Source organism: Oryctolagus cuniculus, chromosome 1 (genome assembly GCF_964237555.1).
Source record: "Oryctolagus cuniculus chromosome 1, mOryCun1.1, whole genome shotgun sequence".
Taxonomy (NCBI): domain Eukaryota; kingdom Metazoa; phylum Chordata; class Mammalia; order Lagomorpha; family Leporidae; genus Oryctolagus; species Oryctolagus cuniculus.
Genome location: NC_091432.1, coordinates 11743360 through 11766246, shown reverse-complemented (window position 1 = coordinate 11766246; position 22887 = coordinate 11743360). Strand labels below are relative to the sequence as shown.

General features: G+C 55.0%; 1 protein-coding gene across 1 annotated transcript; it reads left to right on the top strand.

Moving 5' to 3' along the window:
• Nucleotides 1-784: 784 nt before the first annotated feature.
• On the top strand, nucleotides 785-9599 carry MS4A10 (membrane spanning 4-domains A10). Its single transcript, XM_070061685.1, has 7 exons — nucleotides 785-989; nucleotides 1307-1426; nucleotides 2457-2513; nucleotides 4545-4676; nucleotides 5725-5835; nucleotides 6653-6771; nucleotides 7276-9599. Exons 1-7 carry the CDS (start codon nucleotides 795-797, stop codon nucleotides 7286-7288), a joined length of 747 nt encoding a protein of 248 aa, XP_069917786.1. The 5' UTR covers nucleotides 785-794; the 3' UTR covers nucleotides 7289-9599.
• Nucleotides 9600-22887: the final 13288 nt, after the last annotated feature.

The window sequence follows — 22887 nt, the reverse complement described above, 5'->3', positions numbered from 1 at the left end:
GCTACTGTCCATCCCAACCTCCCAAGGCTCCCTCCCCTCCACGGAAAGCCTACCATGCTTTGAGCCCCCATCATAGCTTGCCTGTGTGACACTGAGCAAGTGGCTGAACCTCTCTGGACCCCACCTGCACAACAGAAGTGAGCACAGGGTGGCAGTATTCACCTCGTAGGGTTGGGATGAGGATACAGTCAAATAATGCATGGAAAATGCCCATCCCAGTGCCCAGAACAGAACAAGTACTCGTAAGTGCTGACACTGTTAAATATCAACTCCCTGGCTCTGTCTTGGGTCATGGAGAGTCCTCAGCAAAGAAGGGTCCTCTCTCTCCCTCCCCCATCCTCCCAGGCCAGAGAGGCATGGGCCTCACCACAGCTGGTCGGACAATTATTTGATTCCCACCTTTCCTCCATCAGCTCATCCCGGGCTGGTGAATGGGCTGTTAGCGAAGCTCCCCACACCTGCTCAGGCCTCCTTGGTCTCTGGCTCCTTCCAGACTGCAGTGTGGTCAGTTTGATTGAGTTTGTCTCACCCAAGTCCTCGTTTTTCTACCCTAAAAGGACCTGTATTCTGGCAACCCAAGAAAGGCTGTGAGCCCAGTTGCTCCCCATCCCCAAGGGCCAGATTATTCCAGATCAAATCGAGGTCAGGGGCTCTGGGCAGGGCAAGCACCACTCTGGAAAGCCCCAGCCCAGAGGCAAAGGTGACAGGCAGAGACAGGCACAAGCCTCAGACACAGGACAGGTTCTGACTGAGGCTTCTTCTTGGTCTGCAGGCAGGGCGCCCAGCCTGAGTCAATGGCGGACGCCTGCGGAGCAGGTGTAGCTACTTCCAGCTCTGGTGCTGGGGCACTCCCGCCGTGGCAGGCCTGCAGCCCGACCCAACTTGGGCACACAGCTGTGTTCCCGGATGTGATCCAGCCCCAGCATCTGGCTCCAAGCTGGCAGCAGCAGAAGCCCCGGAAAAGGAGCAGCCTTCTCCAGCAGCTGGGTGTGAGTGCCCACTCCATGGGCCCTGGCAGAGCAGGAAGGGAGTGAGGGGAGCTACACGGGAAGCATGCTGGGAGCCCCGAGGAGAGAGAAAAGCCTTGCAGTGTGGAGAGAACCCTGTGTGCACCTGCCGCCCCATGAGCTTGAGCAGGGGGAACCACGAGGAGGGGCTCAGCTCCAGGACAGTTGGCCTCCCCATGGGAAATCCTGCGCAGGTCCCGTCTGTGCAGATGGGGTCCCTAGAAGGGTAAGAAGGGAACTCGCTTAAGCCAGGAGGTCCAGGGCAGCCACCTGATGTCCTTGCCTTGTTTCCCACCCAGGCCTTCCAGGTCATTCTTGGCCTGCTACACCTGCTCTTTGGGGGCTTCCTGGCCGGCACAGTCAAGAACCTTCACCTGGTGGTGCTGAAGTGCTGGTACCCATTCTGGGGGGCTGCCTCCGTGAGTAGGAGCAGGGTAGGGGGGGTGGCAAGGCCTGGAAGGCTGGGCATTTGGGGCCATGCACAGTAGAGTGGAGAGAGCTGGCAGGGGCGCAGTTTCCTTTCTCCAGTCTCTGTCCATCTCTGCTTCTGTTCTCTCGGTCCCACTGGAAAGAGTTCCCTCTCTGGGGGCCCTACTGCTCCTGAGCCTCGGAAGACCATTCCTCAGGCTCTCAGCACCTTCCCCTAATTGAACTCATTCATGGGGGGGGGGGGGTTGAGCGTGAGCTGGGACAGCCAGAGCTGCCTTGGGACCTAGCACTGCATCTCTGGTGTCCTTGGTCTCTGCCAGGGTGGAGCTGCAGGAGCACCTGGGATGCAAGGTGCAGCTCCTGGCCTCCAAGGCCATCGGGAGTGACGAGAGCAGCACGTGCATGTAATTCCAGACACTGCGTTCTTCCAGATCCCCGCAGCGCCCACCCCATCCTGCCTCCTTGGAGGAGTCTTCCTAATGCACCACGTCCCAGCTCCAGAGCCCCTTTTGGGCAAATGTCCTGACCCCCACTTCCACCTCAGTCCTCTGTCCCCAAAACCCCCAGCTTGGAGCTTTCACCACACATGATAGAACTTTCTACACGTGTGGCACCCAGGGCTGGCACATAGTAAGTGCTCAGTGAACATAAGGAAGAATGACCACCGTCACCTTAGAACCAGGTGCTGATTCCTCCTAACTGCAGGGTTCAGGATAGGAGAAGGGGCTGGGGCAGAGGGGACAGTGCAGCGGATTCCAGAGGGGGTGGTGTGGGTTTATAATGTGGGCGAGCAGGAAGGGTGGGAGGGCTGTGAGGACAGCCTGGTCCCAGGAGGGGAAATGGGTCAGGTGAGGTGCGGTGTGCGTGCAACGGGCCGCGTGTGAGCTCCTGTCACTGGAGGAGTGGGGTTTTCAGCCTCATCTGCTGCCAGGGGTTGGTGGTCTCACAGACTGGGGAGAGGATGGCTGTGGTTTCAAGGAGCCACAGCTTCTCTGCCCTGATTTCCAATCTGCCCTGCAGTTTCTCGTTTCAGGGGTCTCGGCGATATGCATGAAGACCTTTCCTAGATCGTCTCTGGTGAGTGGGCATCAAGCCCACCCTCTCCCGTCCCAAGCTCGGGCATCTGTGGGTAGTGACAGGAGAGGCCGAGCTCCAGGATTTGCTGGGAGCAGGTGTGTGCCTTGAGTCCAGCAGTGGGTATCCCAGCAGAATGGTGGTCCCACTTATGCCCTGGTCAGCTCTGGCCTTTTCTCCACACTGCAGCCTGATGGCCCCTTTACAATGTAAGCCCACCCCATCACTGCACCACTGACCACAAGTCTGCTAGGCCTGCAGCCCTGCCCACAGGTGGACCTCCACTGACTTCCCGTCTCTGTGTGTCAGGCAGAAGGACCTGAAGTCCCCCTGCCCCCCTCAACACACAGACATACAAACCCCTTTTACCAGCATCACCCCTGCCTGAACACCTTGCCCTCTCCCCCTGCTCATGTCTCTCATCTCTTTTAAAAATTGTTGATTTGGGGGCCAGTGCTGTGGTATAATGTATAAGGCCGCTACCTGCAATGCTGGCATCCCATATGGGTGCCGGTTCGAGTCTCAGCTGCTCTACTTCCGATCTAGCTCTCTGCTATGGCTTGGGAAAGCAGTAGAAGATGGCCCAAGTCCTTGGGGCCCCTGCACCTGCGTGGGAGACCCGGAGGAAGCTCCTGGCTCCTGGCTTCAGAGTGGCATAGCTCCAGCTGTTGTAGCCAATTGGGGAGTGAACCAGCAGATGGAAGATGAAAGACCTCTCTCTCTCTCTCTCTCTCTCTCTCTCTCTCTCCCCCTCTCCTCCTCTCTCTGTGTAACTCTTTCAAATAAATAAATAAATCTTTTTTAAAAAATTGTTTATTTGAGAAGCAGAGACAGAGAAAGAGCTCCTGCCCACTGGTTCGCTCCCCCAAATGCCCACAACATCTGGGGCTGGGCCAGACTGAAGCCAGGAGTTGAGAACTCAATCCAGGGCTCCCATGTGGGTGGCAGGGACCCAAGCACTTGAGCCCTCACTTGCTGCCTCCCTGGGTGTGCATTAGCAGGGAGCTAGAATCAGGAGCAGAGATTGGACTTAAACCCAGGCACTTCGCCACTAGGCCAGATGCCCACCCTCTCTTCCTTCTTTGACTTAAGGCTCAGCCTCTGTGTCTTGTCCACCTCCAGCTGGCCCTTCAAACTGACCTATCCCTACCAAACAATACGTTCTATGTGGGCAGCAGGTGTCTGAGCATCTGTATAGCCCAAGGTGGGCCATGGAGGCACAGGGTAGACCACCCCCCCCAAGCTGAGACAGATGGGTGGTGGTAGATGGATCCCTTTCCCAGCCTCTACCCAGAAGCCCTGGCCCAGCAGTGCCATGACTGCCTGGGGCTGGGAGTGGCAGAGGATGGGAGGGGGGAGCTTGTGCCGCAGAGGCAGGAGACGCTTGGCAAGCACCTGTCCATTCCCCCAGACCTGCAGAGCCACAGAACTGTCATCCTTCCTCTTCCTAGAGCTGAGCTCAGGGCCCGCTCATGGCAGTGAGAGCCATTCTAGCACAGAAGCGTGGAGATTCCATATACTCACTGTGTGCTCGTTGGAAGAGTTTCACTGGGCAAGAGACTCTTAGAATAGAGCTTGACCAAAGAAGATGCTGAACCCAGGACCACCACTTCAGGGATCACAGTGGAGTGGGAAGACACTGGATGTGGAGGACAGGGCACCTCCAGGGCCCCCACCCTTTCCTGTGGGGAAGCAGCTGGGCGAGGGACCACCTGGGTGTCCAGTGCCCAGCCAGTTGGCCTATCTGATGTAGGATGGGGGAGCCAGCAGGGAGTGTCTTCTTGGTTACCAAGCTCTGGGGCTCTATAGGCAGCTCCTGGGCTCTCCCGGTTTGCCCCAGGGACTCTGAGAGCTGGGTGGGTCCCCCCAGCGGCCAGTCGCCCTGCTCTTCGGGTGCAGGTGAGGAAGCCCAGGCCCAGGGGTGGGTTGAGTCTTTCTGGGCACACAGCAAGCTCCTGACAGGCCTGGAAGAAGGACAGAAGCCCAGGTCCCTGAGCTTTGGGGCTCGGCTCTGACTTTCCCTCCTGCTCGTAGAAGGTGCTGTGCCTGTTGACAAGCCTCATCAGCTTCCTCTGCGTGCTGTCTGGCCTCCTGGTCATCGCCAAGGACTTCTTTCTGGAGAACTCATTTGAGTCCCCAGTCTGGAAACCGTACCCCAACTTCATTGTGAGTGGCTGGGCTCCCCCGCGAAGGCACTGCCTTGGGCTTGGTTAAGAGGATGCTTCCAGCGCTCAGCCAGTTTCTCCAGGTGCAGACAATGGAGCCCTCGGGGATAGAGCTCTTCCCATCCATCCCGGGGCACAGTGGAGGGGGATTGCCTGGCCCCCACACTGGTCAGTGTCCAGGCACTGGATGGATCCCCAGGTCACTGAGTCCAATCCCACTTTTGTAGATGGGGAAACAAGCCCGAGGACTGGGAGGGGCCTGCCTACGATGGGGCAGCAGGTTGGCTGCAAAGCCAGGACCCCCACCCAGGGCTGTTGATGTCCCAGTCAAGCCTCTAAACCTCATGTCCTCCGGGGACCCCCGTTAGCCACGAGCCTCTTGGCAGCTTTGCAGAGCCAGCGCGGTCCACTCTGTCATCCCCATTTTATAGGCGTGTGCACTGAGGTCCAGAGAGGCTAGATGAGCAAATCAGGGGAGCAGTGAGGACTACAAGCTGGGTCCGTGACTCCAAGCCCAGTGCCTTCTTCACCACATCATGGGGCATCAGCTTCCCCTAGACTGGGTGCCTCTGGGCCAGATCCCAAGGGTTTGGGCCACGGTGGTTTGTCGTTGCCGATCTCCCCACTACATACCTATGCATACATACATGGACACACACGTGCCTGTGTACACAGACACACACATGCTTCCTCACCAAATGCCAGCGGCCTTGTGAGATGTCAGCTCGCTGCATGGCGGTGCCAGGCCCAGCTCTTCCCCTCCCCCTCTGTACAAGAGGCCCTGTTCCCTGGGCCTTGGTGTCCCCATCTGTTGAGTGGGGTTGCATCCAATGGCCCTCAAAGACATCCTCAGTTCTCCCGGAGCCCTGAGTTTCTCCAGCCCTCATACATTAGGTGAAGACTCACTGATGACCCCACGTGCAGGCACTGAATGTGCAGCAGTGACTAAGGCAGCCCCACCCCACAGAGCCCCAATACCTGCTCCCCTGCCAGGCCCACGTGTTGGGTGCTGACGCCAGCCAGGCCGTGCCTGTGCCCCTGCCCCTCAGGTCCACATCCAGAGACTGGAGCTGGCCCTGCTCTGCTGCACCTTCCTGGAACTCTTCCTGCCGGTGCCCACAGCCATCCTGGCCCATCGGGAGGAGCACCTGTCTGCAGAGGTGAGGCCCTGTCTGGGGTGACAAAGCCCCAAGACACGGGGACAGGAGGAGCAGAGAGCTCAAAGAGAGGGGACGGCAGGCAGGGCTCACAGGACTGCATCTCTCATTCACTCGTCCTGAGCATTTGCTAAAAAGCAACCTACAATCCAGTAGGGGAGCCAAGTCATGGGGGACAGAGAAGGGCAATTCAAGGGTCAAGTTCAAGGGAAAATGCCACAGGTGCTCAGAACAACAGCTCCCAGCTCTGCAGGCTTCAGGGGGACCTGTGCAGACCAGGCAAGAGCTGAACCTGCAAGTAAAGATGGACGAGGGGCTGCCAGTAGAGGGGCAGCAGCAACAGTGACAGGACAGCCTGTGTGGCCTTAGGCTGTGGTAGGAGCATAATAAGCCTCCCCTGGGAGCCTTCGTGCCTCCTCACCAGGAGCACAGTGCCAAAGACAGGCTCTGCGGCTCTAGGTCAGGGCCCTCACCACGGACCAGCAGGGAGGACGTGGCAGCTATCCCTGGAGAGGCTGGGACCTTAGACTTGCCCCCAGAGCACATTGCAGCTGTGAAGGACTTGGTGTATAGGGAGGCCTAGTCCTCCTCCCAGATCCCAGCAGGGTGAGTCCCTGGGACCAGAGACCTCAGGGCCTCTCCTTGGCTGCCTTCCTAAACCCAGGAAGACTGGAGACTGTCACACGCTGGCATGGTGCAAGTCCCCTTCATCCCTCAGCTTCCATCTTCTTGGGGATCTTGAGACTTCAAAAGTGACACGGTGGGCAAAGGTTTTGGAGGCTGCCAATCTGCTCTGGGCACGGGGACTCCTCTTTTGCAGGCGGGGGAGTCATTCCTTGTTCCCGACACACCGTGGGAACTCCAGGCTCCAACGGTGGGGCCGCCACCCTCCTACGAGGATGTGACTCAAGACCACAGACAAAAGGAGCAAACTCAGAGGTGAAGAGTCAGCCAGGGCTCCCCAGACCCTCAAAACTCACCCACAACCACTTCTGCCTGGAAAGACAGAGGGTGGTGGCCGCAAAGGGGACACAGTGCTGGTCAAAGCAGGGGTGGTCCCATCCTACCAGGAGCACGCCAGCACCTGACTTGGTAAGCCACAGATAGCTCAGCTGAACTTGGGCGTGGCCTGCTCCCACCCTCCCTCCCCCTGGGGCAGGTCCTAGGCCAGCAGCCCCCAGGCAGACCCTCCACTCCCTCCTGCCATCCACAGTGGGAGCCACAGGAGTAGGCCTTTGGGGCCAAAGGAGTCCTTGCAGCCAAACCTTACTGAGAGGGTTCAGGGGGAACTTGTACATCTGAATGCCTGGATTTGGGGTGGGGGCAGCGGGATGTTGAGTGAGATGAACCACCAGCAGGTACCCTTGTCTCCATCTGTGAAATGGGGGGTGGGGCTTGAAGTGGCCTCCACCTTGAAAACTGACATCCTGGCTCTAATTCTAGGACCTGGTTTTGACATCCAAGGTTGCTGGCAACACGTCACCTACCTGGGCCAGGTGATGCTGGTGAGGGAGAGAGCATCGCCCCTCCCCATTCCCCAGCCTCCTAGCCTTTCCAATTTTGCTTGTCTGTGGGCTCTATTGCATTCTTTGTTCCCTTACATTGATTGTTTCTTCTAAGATCATTTTCAAAGGGCACTTTGTAACAGCAACAAATGAGAAATCATTATCTTTCCATAAAATAAAAGCTAACCCCAAAGAGACAGAAAAACAGCAAAAATAAAACCAAACTTGACTCTCCCTCCCACTTCCCTGACCTCACCTACTGCTTCTCCTCTCGCTCACTCTGCTCCAGCCACCCCAGCTTCCTTGAGGCTCCCCTGATCCTCCAGGCACAGCCCTGCCTCTAGCCGTCACCCTCACCCCTCCTCCACCACACTGTCCTCACTCAGGTATTTGCAGACCCCAGCTCTGGGCCAAGGTCACCATCACTTAATCCTCCTGTCAGTCTGGGCCTTTACTATCTCTGTTTCATACAGACTCACAGGTATTTATTTATTTTACTTATTACACAGATAAATTAGTAGGCGCATCATAAGCACACACAGAAATTGGCAGAGCAAGGATCTGGATCCAGCCAGTTTGGCTCCGAACCAAAGTGCTGCCCCCATCCCTACCCCAACAATGCTCAAACTTGGCTTTAGCACAGGCCCTGCCTGAAGTTCCACTTGGGAGACTGGTGCAAATAAATAAATAAATAAATAAAAAGGCTCCCACAGGTGTCCATGCAGCAAAGTCAGCCTGGGAGCTTGTGGGAACCCTGTAATCCCAGACAGGCCGCTTCCCACCCAGCTGAGGGCCCCACACAGGTGGCAGCCCACGTGCTTAGGTACCTGGGCGAGCTATCTGCTCTCCACTGGCTGATAAAATCCCTGCTGTGAAGTATGCCTCACATACCATGTGCCCTGGCACTGAATATCCCTGGGGTTCAAAGTTCTTTGCTCCTGTCTGCTTGTCACTCCCCCGTTGCCACTCCTGTCTCGGGAGTGCCATCGCTGGCCTGCCCACAGCACCTGTCCTCCACTGCAGATCTGCGTCTCACCCCCCTAGACTGCAGCCGGCTCTGGACTAGAATGTAAAATAGAGTCACGAGGGGCTGAGAGAGTGGCAGAGGGGGATCGCGTGATGAGGGCGGGTGCAATCCTAGGAGAGGAGAGGATCTGAGGGAGAGGACCCCAGCCTGGCTGCCAGGAGACCAGAGTGCAAACTCCAGCTCCGCCCCTAACTGCATGATTGCCACTCAGCTCCTTCCCCTCTCCAAGCCCCTGTTAGAAATACAGCTTTGGGCCAGACTGACGGTTTGCATCAATGAAGGTAGAAATGCAGCAGGTTCAACTTAACATTCTTCAAAATTCAGTAAATGAAAGGCTTGCCAGAGCAGCCTGCCCAGGAACAGGGCCTGGCCCTGCGAGAGGCTGGTGAAAGACCCTGCTGTGTTAACAGACCTCAAAGAGCAAGGCCACGGCCCAGTCCCTGTGCAGCTTGTCAAGGCCAAGGCCTGCCCCACAGCCGGCGTCTTTGGCACAGAATACAGAACTCCTCACATCCAGCTGGAAGCTGAAAGCAATCTTCGAGCGCCATGGATGCTCTGGTTAAGTTTTAGTCCACATTTTGAAATGCGTTCTGCCAGGGCCGGCGCTATGGTGTAGCAGGTAAGACTGCCGCCTGGAGTGCCGGCATCCCATATGGACACTGGTTCAAATCCCGGATGCTCTGCTTCCGATCCAGCTCTTGGCTATGGCCTGGGAAAGCAGTGGAAGATGGCCCAAGTCCTTGGGCCCCTGCACCCATGTGGGAGACCCGGAAGAAGTTCCTGGCTCCTGGGTTCAGATTGGCCTGGCTCCAGCCATTATCTGGGTAGTGAACTAGCGGATGGAAGACCTCTCTCTCTCTCTGCCTCTGCCTCTCTGTAATTCTGCCTCTCAAATAAATTAATTAATTTTAAAAAATGCATTCTGCCCCAAAACTAAGCCTAACATCATTTTGCCCATTATGGAAAAAATGCAAACCTACAGAAAATTTAAAGGAATGAATACTCTTATATCCACCACAAAGATTAAAAAGGAGTGGTAGGGGCAGGCACTGTGGCATAGTGGGTAAAGCTGTCACCTCCAGTGCCGGCATCCTATATGAGTGCTGGTTCAAGTCCCAGCTGTTCCACTTCCAATCCAGCTCTCTGCTGTGGCCTGGGAAAGCAGTAGAAGATGGAACAAGTGGTTGGGCCCCTGTGCCCATGTGGGAGACCTGGAAGAAGCTCCTGGCTTCAGATTGGCTCAGCTCCAGCTGTTGCGACCAATTGGGGAATAGAACCAGTGGATGGAAGACCTCTCTCTCTCTCACTCTTTCTCTCTCTCTCTCTCTCTGCCTCTCCTTCTCTCTCTGTATAACCCTGACTTTCAAATAAATAATTTTTAAAAGGGTAGCATTTTGTATATTTCTTTTCTCTCTCCTCCATCTAGATGTATAGCTTCTAAAACCATGTTTGTGTTTAGATAGCATGTATATGGGACATAGATATGTACAGAGATGAAGGGATTTCTGCAAGTTTCTGGAAAGATTCAATGAAAAGTTAAGGTTATTTTGGTACAAAAGCTATGAGAACCATGAATAGCTTTTTCATAATATGCATTTTCAATAAACTTCTGAAGACCTCCTCATAGACACGGATTTCAAAACTTTACACCAGAATAAATTTACGTTTTAATTCCACTTTAATTCCATCCTCATATATACACACACATGCAAAAATTCATATAAACGTTTTTGCTTAAAGTACATCTCCGGCATTTAACTCTTTGTCTCTAAATTCTTCCACCTGGATGATTTCTTAAGAATAAGGACTTTGGGGCTGGCACTGTGGGGTAGTAGGTTAAGCATCCTCCTGTGGCGCCGGCATCCCATATGGGTGGCGGTTCGAATCCTGGCTGCTCCATTTCCAATCCAGCTCCCTGCTCATGGCCTGGGAAACAGAAGATGGCCCAAGTCCTTGGGCCCCTGCACCCATGTGGGAGACCTGGAAGAAGCTCCTGGCTCCTGGCTTCAGATTGGCACACCTCCGGCTGTTACAGCCATTTGGGGAATGAACCAGCAGATGGAAGACCTCTCTCTCTGTGTGTCTCTCCCTCTCTCTGTAACTCTGTCTCTTAAGTAAATAAATAAATCTTTAAAAAAAAGACTTTTTCCTACATAATCACAATGTTAGTGTGACACCAAGAAAATCTAAAACAATTCTATAGTCCTAACTAATACCCTGTCCATATTCAAATTGCCCTCAAGGACCTAAAGTGCCTGTATTGGGACTTATTTCCAGCCTGGACTAATGCTCACAGACATACTTGATTGTTGCACAGCCTTAGTTTCTTTTCTTCTAGAACAATCTTTCCCCTTTTCCTATGATGCAAATTTGTCTTCAAAACACAGACGGTCGTCCAGTAAAGTCTGACAGCTTCGTCACAGCATCCTGTCACATGTTCCTCCATTCTCCCTCTTTCCTGTAGCCTGCAGGTACTGTCAAGACCCTCAGGGCTTGGTTGGTGCAGGGGAAGGTTGTTGGAGAGAACATTCCAGAAGTGACAGCATGGTCTTCACACTGCATCCCATCCGGGTTACCTGGGGCTGGCTGTCCCTGAGTGATGCCAGGCTCAGAGAGAACAGCCTTGTGTCATTGCACTTTATTCCTTTCTTGCCTGTGTTTTTTGTTGTTGTTGTTGTTTTGTTTTAAGAAAATGAAATCACGCACCTCACTTGTCAAGGAAGAAAATGTCGCACGTGTCTTTCTTTAGTTCGTGGACAAATGCTATAGAAAAAGTCAAATATGTTAAACCCTAACTTTGTAGTGCTATTGAAATCCACGACTTAAACTCGGGTTTTTGTCCTGCACTTAGAGATCCTTGTTCATCACACGCCGTGTGAAAACGCAGGGTCAGTGAGTCTGAACAAATGCTGGCACGAGGGCCGAGTCATCTGGAGGTTCCCCGCCAGCGCTCCCACCGCAGGCTTCCGTGAGCGTGAGCCAAGAGGAGAAGGAAGTAGCAGCCAGCACGTGCCCTCAGCACGCTCTTGGTGAGAGAGGTCGGATCCACGGCTTCAGGACAGATAGACCACCAGAAGGCTCTATCAGCTGTGTTCCCACCGTCTTTTGTGCTCCCTTGCGAAGATGCTGCCGGGTGAGCCCTGAGCCTGGGGAGGGACAGGGTGTGAGCGAGGGCCCCTACAACCAGCGCGTACCCAGGGGCCCTGTGCTCCCTGTACAGGGCAGGGGGCGAGAGCACCTCTCAGGGCCCAGAAAGAGTGCCTGGGACTAAGAACTCCCTGCACCACTTGCTCACTGCTGGACGTATATAAAACACCTAACTTCCATGAGCCTCATTCTATGGGAGCGATAATCCCTCCCTCACGGAATTGGCCTGAGGATCAGGGACTCTGGATATGAAGTAGCGACTTGGTGTTGCCCAAATCGAGTCTCCAAGGGGAAATGTTACTGGTCACAGAGGAGAGGGAGGTTGCCGGGGGAATTTTGTGCGTTCTTTTCCTCAGCTTAGTATAGAAATAAAATCCAGGGAACAATTTGCAAAGAGGCAGAAACTTATTTGACAGAAAAGAAACTTTTATTTGATTGACAAGCGACAGAGAAGGCGTCTGGTCCGAGAGGTCAGCAGGTGGAGTGCCCAAGTGGGACACTGGCTTTGAGGAAGTGGCCGGGGTTTTTAAGGCATTACTGTTGTTTTCATGGGGCATGCTGTGGGGCGCCCATTGGATGGGGGTTTCACATACGTATGTTGATCGGCTTGGGGCTCATGGAGATAACGGGGGTCTCCTGGAGATGGCCTGTCTCCCCCTTAGGGGCTCAGCCCCCTCCTCTGCCTGCTCTGGGTGAAAGGTTGCAACTAACTTGAAGGCATGATTTAAAGCTGCAAGGTCACACAAGATAGCCGGGGTCTCCTGGAGCCATTCCAACTCTCCCCAGGGGCTCAGCCCCCTCCCCTGCCAGCTCTGGGTGGAAGATCGCACCCACCCGAAGGTGTGATTTAAAGCCGCCAGGCCACACAGGCAGCACAAGAAACTATTACTGGGGGAGATGCCAGTCGGTCTGGAGACGGGATTTCCAGGCACAGCTGACAGCCTGCCTGTGAAGGACATTCCACCTACATCTGAGGGGACCACAGGCCCCCAGCCCCCCCGGCCGGCTTCAGACAATAAACACCACAGAATGCATTGATGACAGTCTTCCCTTTCTGACCTCTTTGGTTTCCGTAAGGGGAATGTCTTCCTCTGGATTGAGAACATCTTCAACTGCTGTCCAGCACCTGCTAATCTCTCTTCGGACCAAGACGGCAGACCTGGCTTGCGGCAGAGCAGGGCGTGCAGCCAGAATTAAAGGGGGCTGCTTTGTTTCCGCTGGCTTTGCTTGCATGCTTCTCTTCTATCTGTGGTGAGCGATACTGAATTTCCGCTTGCGGCAGTGACAAGTGTCCTTTTACGGTGCACATATATAGACTAAAACAAAAGAGATCATGCAGATAGGGTTTTCAGGGAAGAGTGATCAAAGTGTTCTAAAATTAATTGCGGTGATCCTGTATATACTAAAAAGCATTGAATTGGGGGTTGGCATTGTAGCACAGAGGGTTAAGCCACCACCTGCAATGCCAGTACATTGGAGTGCCGGTTCAAGTGTTTGCTGCTCTGTTTCCCATCCAGCTTCCTGCTAATGCACCTGGGAAGGCAGCAGGTGATAGACCAAATACTTAGGTCCTTGTCACCCATGTGGAAGACTGGCTTCAGCCTGACCCAGACTTGGCTGTTGTGGCCATTTGGAGCATGAACTAATGGGTGAAAGATCTCTCGCTCTCTTGCTCTTTCTCTCCTTTTTGTTATTCTGCCTTTCAAATAAATAAGTCTTAAAAATAAATAAAATCATTGAAAAACTTTTTGAAGATTTATTTTATTTGACAGGCAGAGTGAGAGAGAGGGAGAGACAGAAAGAGGGATCTTCCATCTGCTAGTTCACTCCCCAGTTGGCCACAATGGCCAGGTCTTGGGCCAGGCCAAAGCCAAGAACCAGAAACTCCATCCAGGTCTCTCATGTGGGTGGAGGGGCCCAAGTACTTGGGCCATCATCCATCATTACTGTTTTCCCAGGTGCATTAGCAGGGAGGTGGGTGAGACTCGAACCAGCACTCCCATATGGAATGCCAGCATTGCAGGAGGCAGCTTAACCAGAGGTACCACAGTGCTGGCCCCTCACTGAATTTTTGTGTTGGAAAAATTTTCATGGATCATCTCACTTACCCATCTTGTGACAGAGAGAGAAACTGAGGTCCAGATTGGGGAAGGTCTCACCAAGGCTTATCCAGCAGGCCCTTGATGGGGGAGAGGCTAGAGCCAGGTCTGGCTCCCCACAAACTGACAGCTAGAGTCACCTAGCCAAGGGTCATGAGTGTGAGGACTTTTTTTTAAAGATGTATTTATTTAAAGGCAGAGTGACAGAGAGGAGAGAAAGAGAGAGAGAGAGAGAAAGTCTTCCAACTGCTGGTTTACTCCCTACATGGCCAGAACAACCAGGAGTGGTCCAGGCAGAAGCCAGGAACCCAAAACTCCGTCAGAGTCTCCCACATGGATGACAAAGGCCCAAGAACTCGGGCCATATTTTGCTGCTTTCCCAGGTGCACCAACAGAGAGCTGGATCAGAAGTGGAGCAGCCAGGGCTTGAACCAGAAGTCCAATATGAGATGCTGGCAGATGGTGGCTTACCCTCACTACCCCACAGCACCAGCCCTGCAATCTGCTATTGAAGAACGTCCCTTGGCCAGGCCTCTTCTAAGCACATTTGTAAGAAGTCCTCATGAAAACCAGTTTATGGTGGAGGAAACAGGCTCAGAAAAGTTAAGTGACTTTGCTGAAGTCACACAGTAAGAAAGTAGAACCAGGAATTGCACTCAATGGGGTGCCGGAGCCTGACCTCGGGATCACTCTGCAGTGTGGCCTCTTTCTGTTGGCTCACATACGTTGGATGTGGCCTCACCTCCTAATCCTCCAGGATCCTATAAGGAGAGGATGACGGTTGCCTCTGTTTCAGGTGAAGAAGCTGAGACCTGAGGCAGTGGCGTAGTCAGCTCCTCGGTGGCAGAACATGACGGTGCAGTTCAGGCTCTGCCTCCCTGCAAGGCAGGAGGAGAACCCTCCTGCAGGCAGCTCTAAGGGGTGAAAACGTAGGCACGGGATCACACGGTAGACTTGGGGTACCAGGGCCAGCACCATGGGAACACAGAGATGTGAACCCAAACTCAGACAGGGGTAGGCAGCAAGAGAGAGACTGCAGGGGACTCAGGGCCTGAGCTGATCCCAAAGAGAGGACCAGCGTCCCGGGCATGGGGACAAGGATGGGCAAAGCAAGGCAGAGATGAGAGAAGCAGGGAGCAATGGTGCCCTCTGTGTACAGGGCGCCCCCTTGACAGAGAGGTTAGCATCACCAAGCACAGGGGTCAGACGGACGCACGCGGAGGAAAGATCCAGAATGTTCAATAACGCAAAGTAGACCAACCGGGAGAGCAGCTTGCTCCACCTGCCACTCGCCCAGACACGCTCCAGAGCACGGCTCACGGAGAGGAAGGTGGTGGCAGTGGCCTAGCTATTTAAACCTTGCTCTTCTCTCCCCCTGGCCCGTGGAGCAGGGTAAGAGGTGAGCCAGGAATAATGTGAAGAGTTGAACCTGGGGAGGTTGAATGTCCCAACTAGGGGCAGCCACTGAAACCCAAAGATGCTGTCACCAGCCCCCATTCTCTGTTTGTTCCCTGGGGTGAGAAGAACCCAGACTCGGACCTCACAAGATTTCTCGATCCTTTCCAGGAAGGGGAAGGAAAGAGCATAGAATGTGGAGTAAAGAGGTGAGGGAGGCACAGCTGGCTCCCGCTGCAGCCTGCCCCCAACACCCAGCTAGCGGGAGCAGCCACAGGCTCTCCTGTTTCAGTGTCAGCTGGAGACACCCCTGGCCTGCCCCTGGCCTGCAGGGCAGTGCTACAGCTGGCCGGTCTGGAGAAGAGAAACCCAGGCTGTGGTACCACTCCCAGCTCTGCTCCCCCATGTGACACAGCCTCCCTCCTCCCTCATCCCTCCCCGCCTCCTCCCTGCCTGGTCACTGCTCTGTGCCCACAGCGCCCGCCTGCCCCCACTGTCTTTCCCAGGCCCAAGTATGAGAGAGGCTCTTCTGACGCCCTCGCTCTTGTCTGGAAGAACGTGACTTCTGGGCCCAGCAGGAGAGGGAGGGAAGAAGGGAGTCCGGGCTCAGTAGCAGCCTCACCTATCTGGGTACGACTCTCCTGTGAGCCCAGAGAGCAGGAGTCAGGAAAGCCTGGAGCCTCACATGCTACCCTCGGGCCCCAGAGCCCCACCAACCTCCTCCCCACCTTCCAGAAATCCCTCCCACTCGCCGTACCCCACTTGACCTTCACCTGCCCCAAACGCCCAGGGTCTCCATTCCCCTGTGTCTGGTCCTCGTGACTGGAAAGCTGCCATGCCACACCCTCTCCTCCCTCTCCCCTGCGGAGCCACCTTCTGTGCCCTGTCACTCTTGTGCCCTCGCACACCGTCGACTCTCGTGGGCTGGTGTTCGTCCTGAAGGGTCTCACACTCCAAGCCCTTTGGCAGCCAGGAGAATCGCACCACCAAGGAGCCAAGAAAGCAGGTGTCTCGTTCCCCACCAAAAATGGTGACCAAGAGCCTTGAGCAAAAAGGTTAGGTTCAAGAGTCACTACTGTCGGCCCCTCGGTCTGTGCCGTTGTCCCCAGAAAGCTGGGAGCCCCTTCAGCACAGCGACATCCTGTGTGGTCCCTTTCAATCAAGAGAAGATGTACAAGTTTATCCAGACAAACCACATTCCGCATCACGTACATGAATTAAATCACAGTACTGCAGCCTACAGATAAGCACAGACAGTTGTGTGTTGGTTTAAAAAATCAAACTTCCCAGAAGGAAGATTGGGCTTAGTGTGGGAGAGGGCCCTAACCCAAGGCTTCGAGGGCTGTACAAATGTGTGGTGCCCAGCTGGGCCCGCAGAGGCCTGGCCCTGCCCCTGCTGGGCTGTGTGAGCTTGGCAAGGCTCCCTTAGCTGCCAAGGAAGAAGGCACAGAGGGGGTTCGCCTAAGATGCCTTTTGGCAGTCATCCAAACGAATGGTTCCCCAGCTCAGCCCTGGAAGCCCCTGGGAGAAAATCCCTTCCGAGGAGCACACCAGGGCCTGCAGATGGCCGCTGGCTCGCTTCGCGTCAGATGTGGAGGTTCCCACCCCCCACTGGCACCTGCCGGCAGGAGGGATGCCTGGGAATGCCCTGGAGACCCTGGCCCTGACATCCGGCACGCCCCTGCACCCGGGGCCCCTGGGGCAGAGTGGGCAGGAAGTCGCAGGTGGTGGAGCTGCTCCCAGTGGAAGCTCTGGGCCCACCCCAAGTGAGAAGCCCCCTGCAGGCCCCGGGCACCCAGGGCAGGAGCTGGGCTTTTGGGGTAGGGGTCAGCTAAAGAGCCACAGCTGCTTCCCAGCACATGGCAGGAGCTGCGGGGAGAGACCCCCACCCTAATAAACTGCCTTGAGGGAAAACATCGATGAGGTGCCTGGAGGTCTCCCCACAACATGGCACCCAATGCAACGGCTGCCAGGGGACAAAGCCCCAGGACGTGGAGTCCAGCATGTGAATTCCAGGTCGGTCACCAGCTGACCTTGTCACTGAACAGCTTGCATCCCTCCTTCAGCCTAAACTTCATCATCTGCAAAATAGGAGACTTGTCCCTCCCTCCTCAAGCCTTGGTCCAGGGGCCTGCGGCATTGGCATCACCAGGGAGCTGGTTTGCAATGCAAGTACCCCAGGCAGTTCCTATGCCCAGTGAAGCTTAAGGAGCCCTAGACCGTGTTCCTGGGCATCTGTGGCCATCACCTCCCAGAACCCTGTCTTTCCATGCTCAGCAGAGCGTGGTGGGGGGAGTCAGCCACGTCCCTCTGTTCCCCCACACCCCGTTGCACCTGCCGGGTGGCCACACTGTGGTGAGCCGTAAATAATCTCAGCAGCCTTCCCAGCTTGCGGGCTTTACGGGGAAGCAGCTGCTCCTGGGCTCCCGGGCCCATCAATCTCCCTGTCTCTGTCCATTTCCTCATTTCAGGGGCAGCGATCCCGGTCATTTGCACACTTCACCGAGTGAGCGCTGTCACCCTGGCTGTGGGCACCAACATCCTGGGAGATTCCGTGTGAGTGATGATGGGGAAGTGGGGTCTTCAAGCCCACCTACCCACGGGTCTGAGCTCCTTGCCACCCTCCCCTCCCATGTGAGCCTCCTGCATCTCACTTGGGTCTGGAAAATGCCCCAGCTCCCTCTCCATTGCCACAACTGGTGTTTGCCAGAACCTCACCCTGGCCACCAAGGTGTCCCTAGCAAGATAGGTTGGATGCAGACCCAGGCAGCACTGACCCTGCTGGACCTCCACAGTCACACCTTCAGGCTGGCATCCGTCCTGTCCCTTGAGAGACCCCAGCCATAGCCATCAGTTGGTTTAAAAAAAAAATTATTTGAAAAGCCGAGTTACAGAGATGGAGAGACAGAGAGGTCTTCCATTTGCTGGTTCTCAACCCCTAGATGGCCCCAACAGCCAGGGCTGGGCCAGGCCAAAACCAGGAGCCTGAAGCTCCATCCAGGTCTCCCATGTGGGCAGCAGGTGCCCAAGCTCTTGGGCCATCTTCTGCTGCTCTCCCAGGCACATTAGCAAGGAGATGGATGGGAAGTAGAGCAGCCGAGACTCAAACCAACACCCATGTGGGGTGCTAGTGTCAGAGGTGACCGCTTAACCTGCTGCGCCATAACTCCAACCAGAGCCATCTGTTTTTAAATCTGGAGAACTGGGATGCTGGACTTGTTTCCTGGAGCTGCCTAAATAAATGACCATAAACTAAGTAGCTTGAAACAACAGAAAGTTGTTGCAATTCTGGAGGCTAGAAGCCGGAAATCAAGCTTTTGGCAGGCTCCTTGGCCTCTGCAGGCTTGGGGGAGAGTCTGGTCTCGTGCCTTCTCATCTTTTGGTGGTCACCGGCAATCCTGGGTGTTCCTTGGCTTGTAGACGCATCATGCCCCCACCTCTGCCCCCCGTGGCACCCTTCTCTTCTTAGGACACCAGTCAATCCCACTGACCTCATCTGAACTTGTCTGTGTCTACAGACACCCCGTTTCCAAAAGGGACCCATTCACCGGCACCCAAGGTCGGGACTTCAGCAGATCTTTCTTGGCGGGGGGGGGGGGTGGAATTGCACAATTCACACAAAAGGGGACACATAGATCAGTGGCACATAGGTTCTGAGGGCTGATTAATGTTGCCTGCCACAGGCAGAACAGGCAGAAGTGGCCCCGCATGTCCATTGCTAAGTCAGCAATGGCCTTGTCTGAGCTTCTGTGGCCCACGTGGCGGCAAGAGACAAGTGGTAAGTGGTGAGTTATGTGAAGGATGCCGCGATGGTCTCGCCCCGCTCACCGCAGGAAGGAAAGCCTTACCCACAGCTGGGGAAGGGGGCAGAGGCCCTGCTTTGGGAGGCCCGAGCTGCATTGTCTTCCCCAATTTGTCAACTTCCGGGAGGCTCCGCGTTTTCCATCTACTCTGAAAGTCACAGCACGGATCAGAGCTTGCAGAGTAACATAAAGGCTGAACCCAGAGCTGCCGGCCCCGCCTGAAGCAGCAACCGTGCCGAGGGCCAAGGGACCCGCGGAACTCCCCCGGGACACTCAGCTTCACTTCCGGCTGAGATGAGGGCGCCGAACCGAGGGCACCCACAGCGTTTCCCAGCCCTGGCAATGACTTCAGCGAGGCCCAGGGCCCCCAAAGTCTGACTCTGAAAGCACAGAGGAATGGGGAAGGCTTTCCTGTAAGTTTTCTAAAGGGGCACCTGTTCACCTCGCCTGCCCCACAGTGTCCCCAAGCCCCCAGGGACATCGTCCCCTCTCCCCACTGCTCCGCATTCACTGCAGCCACCAAAATCCCTACGTCCCATCCGCAGGACCCCTCCCCCGAGAAGGCTCCTGGGCTCACCTCCTCCTCACGTCAACCTCCCCATGCGTACTGGTCAGCATCCTCCTGAGGAGCAGAAGCAATGGGAACTATGCGTGTGCGTGTGCATGCACCTGTGTGTGCATGTGTGCATGTGTGTGCACATGTGTGTGTGCACACACCTTGTGGAGTGAAGACCACATGGGCTAACATATGTGAAGCACTGGCTGGAGGAGTGACTGGAAAAGAGCTACCTTCACACTAGGAAGTGGTGCTGTCTGCCGTACCTTCCCAGGCATCGGGGACGGTTCCAGGACACCCCACCACCACCACCAGATACAAGAATCTGCAGATGCTCGGGCCCCTTACATGAAACAGCACAGTATTTGCCTAGGACCCACACACACCCTCCAGTATACTTGCAACCACCTCTAGATCACTTATAATACCTAATATAGGCCGGTGCTGCGCCTCAATAGGCTAATCCTCCTCCTGTAGCGCCGGCACACCGGGTTCTAGTCTCGGTCGGGGCGCCGGACTCTGTCCCGGTTGCCCCCCTTCCAGGCCAGCTCTCTGCTGTGGTCCAGGAGTGCAGAGGAGGATGGCCCAAGTGCTTGGGCCCTGAACCCACATGGGAGACCAGGAGAAGCACCTGGCTCCTGGCTTTGGATCAGAGCGGTGCGCCGGCTGCAGTGGCCATTGGGGGGTGAACCAAGGGTAAAGGAAGACCTTTCTCTCTGTCTCTCTCTCTCACTGTCCACTCTGCCTGTCAAAAAAAAATACCTAATATAATGTCAATGTTCCATAAATAATTGTTACACTGCACTGTTTAGGGAACCACGAGGGGAAAAGTCTACGTGCTCAATATGGATGCAATGTTTTTTTTAAATACAGTGTTTTTTACCGTGAAAAATGCATCTATTTAGAATGAGCCAACTGGACTCGGTTTAGGTTATGCCAATTGTGTTGGGGACACCAAAGCATCACAATCAGGAGCCAGTGGGTCCTGGGCCCTCTTGCCTTCAGCAGACCCCATCAGGGCGTTGACCTGGGCACATCAGTGTTACAGAGCAGCTTCTTCAGTTTAATCAGGAGCTTGATGGCTTAGACATCCCCAGTGCACACGGGTATGTGGTCCTCTATACTCATGACTGACTCAGGGTCAGGATCCACTCACTTCTCCGTGGACACTCTTTCAGGGACATTGGGACAGTAGCATTTTGGGCCACTGGAAGGTAGGTAGCATGCAGATACTCTTTTGCGGTGGTTCTGAACACCTTTCAGCACTGCCTTCTTCTTTTAAAGGTTTATTTGAAATGCAGAGTGATGGAGAATGAGGGAAGAAGAGAGAGGGGTTTTCCATCCACGGGTTCACTCCCCAGATGCCCTCCAAGCCAGGAGCCTGGAACTCCATCCAGGTCTCCCACGTGGGTGACAGGGACCTAATTACTCGGGCCATCATCTGCTGCCTCCCGGGAGCATTAGAAGGAAGCAGTGTCCCAAGTGGTAACTTGACCTACTGCACCACAACACTTGCCCAGGCACTGCCTGCTTGGTGTTTAAAGTGTTTCGTGTAAGCTTTGGGAGGATCAGGAGAACCTTCCTCACCTTCAGTGCCATCTTGGTGAAGGGGCTCTAATGCAGTGCTTTCAGGCTGCCGTTGCTTGAACACACAGAGGTGGAAGTCAGGAATATGAAGGGCTGATGGATGTGTCACTGACCCAGGAGAGACTGAGATGACCCACAGGCATTTCCTAGGGGAAGAAAGAGTACTCACGGGCACCCAGAGGCAGTGCTTCCTGGTACCCACGACTGACACATGGCAGCAGATTGCAGAGTGCACGTCCCGGCAGCTAGGGAGCACCAAACAAGGGTGACCAGATGCCCCTGACCAAGGCCTCCTTTGCACCTGTTGTCCTGGTGTCCCTTCTAGACAGAAGAATCCAAATCAGATGATCACTGTGGACCCTAGGAAAGGTGTTCTCTACAGACAGGCAGCCTCAGACACTTAGGACAAGAGGCCACCAGGTGGTGGTGGTGGTGTGGTATCAAGCCTAGGACTTGGACAACTGCCAGGTGGCACCCACAAGGTGCCAAATTCATGAGTCAGAGATTCACGTGCACCGGCTGAGGCTGCAGGACCCTTCAGGGTCAGCTCTGCTCCAGGCTGCACCCAGGAAGACACTTATTTGCAGAAGGCAACATGGCTGGCGCCGTGGCTCACTAGGCTAATCCTCTGCCTGCGGTGCCAGCACCCGGGGTTCTAGTCCCAGTCAGGGCGCCGGATTCTGCCCCGGTTGCTCCTCTTCCAATCCAGCTCTCTGCTGTGGCCCGGGAATGCAGTGGAGGATGGCCCAGGTCCCTGGGCCCTGCACCCACATGGGAGACCAGGAGAAGCACCTGGCTCCTGGCTTCAGATCGGCGCAGCGCGCTGGCCGTAGTGGCCACTTGGGGGGTGAACCAACAGAAAAAGGAAGACCTTTCTCTCTGTCTCTCTCACTGTCTAACTCTGCCTGTCCAAAAAAAAAAAAAAAAAAAAGAGGCAACAGAATCTGTCAAGAAGGGAACAGTCAGTATGTCACGGTCAGGGACACCAAGCTGGTGCCTTCTTGGGCTTCCACTGACAACCACTCCTCCAGCTGTGGTCAGCCTGAGCTCCCCTCACTCTGGCTTTTAGAACATTCTAAAATTATTCCACATGGCCCAGCACAAGCCCTGCCTTCAGAGCAGATCAGAGACACTTGGGCTCCTAGGGCAGGCAAAAAATTTAGCACCATCCAAACGGGTCGTCTTCCAGCGCACGCCTAGTGTTAGCAGAGTGACAATGGGAAGCAGCTCTTTCCGCATTAATAAGAGTTGCAACCCTCATTCTTGTGGTTCCGGGGAGATCTATCACATGCAGCAGGAGCACTCCCATGGCATCGTCCCAGAGACGACAAGGTTCCCCTCCCCCACCCCATGTGTGAACAGTGGAGATTACTTACAGTGGGGCAGCCACAAGCCGTATTCTGAATAGGGTTTGCACTCAGCCTTGGGTGTTTGGGGTTTCCTTTCCATAGTTCTGTTCTCTCAGACAACATTCTCGGAGACTGGTGCTGGGGACTGATTTTTGTTCCCATGCAAGGCTATTATTTATCGTGGAAGCAAGCGTACTGACTTCCTAGGTGAGCATCTACAGGTGGAAGCCTGAATCAACAGGCAGCAGATTTCTGAGGAGCTCCTGTGGCATTTCAGTGTTCCTGGGGTCCGTGGCTCAGGAAGCTACCCACATGCCAGCCCTTCAATCCCCTACCCTGCCTCCTCCAGGAAGGCCTCCCGTAGACCCTATGGGTCTCAGCACTGGGCCCAGCTGCCTTCCTGGCTGGTTACATCACAGATATGGGTCTCATGTCCCCATCTTGAGAGCATCTGCATCTTACACTGGAATCACCTGGAAGCATCTTCCCTCGTGTCTGGCATGTGATGTGGGCCACCAGCCGGAACCCCTTCACTGGTGTCTGCATGGCACCTCGGTGTGAGGATGATGTGGGTTTCCTCAGTGGCT

Bases quoted from the DNA above. Each gene is read 5' to 3' on its own strand.
- MS4A10 (XM_070061685.1), top strand. From the start codon at position 795: ATGGCGGACGCCTGCGGAGCAGGTGTAGCTACTTCCAGCTCTGGTGCT. The intron at 990-1,306 runs GTGAGTGCCCAC...TTTCCCACCCAG, and splicing joins GCCTTCTCCAGCAGCTGGGT to GCCTTCCAGGTCATTCTTGG. The intron at 4,677-5,724 runs GTGAGTGGCTGG...CCTGCCCCTCAG, and splicing joins AACCGTACCCCAACTTCATT to GTCCACATCCAGAGACTGGA.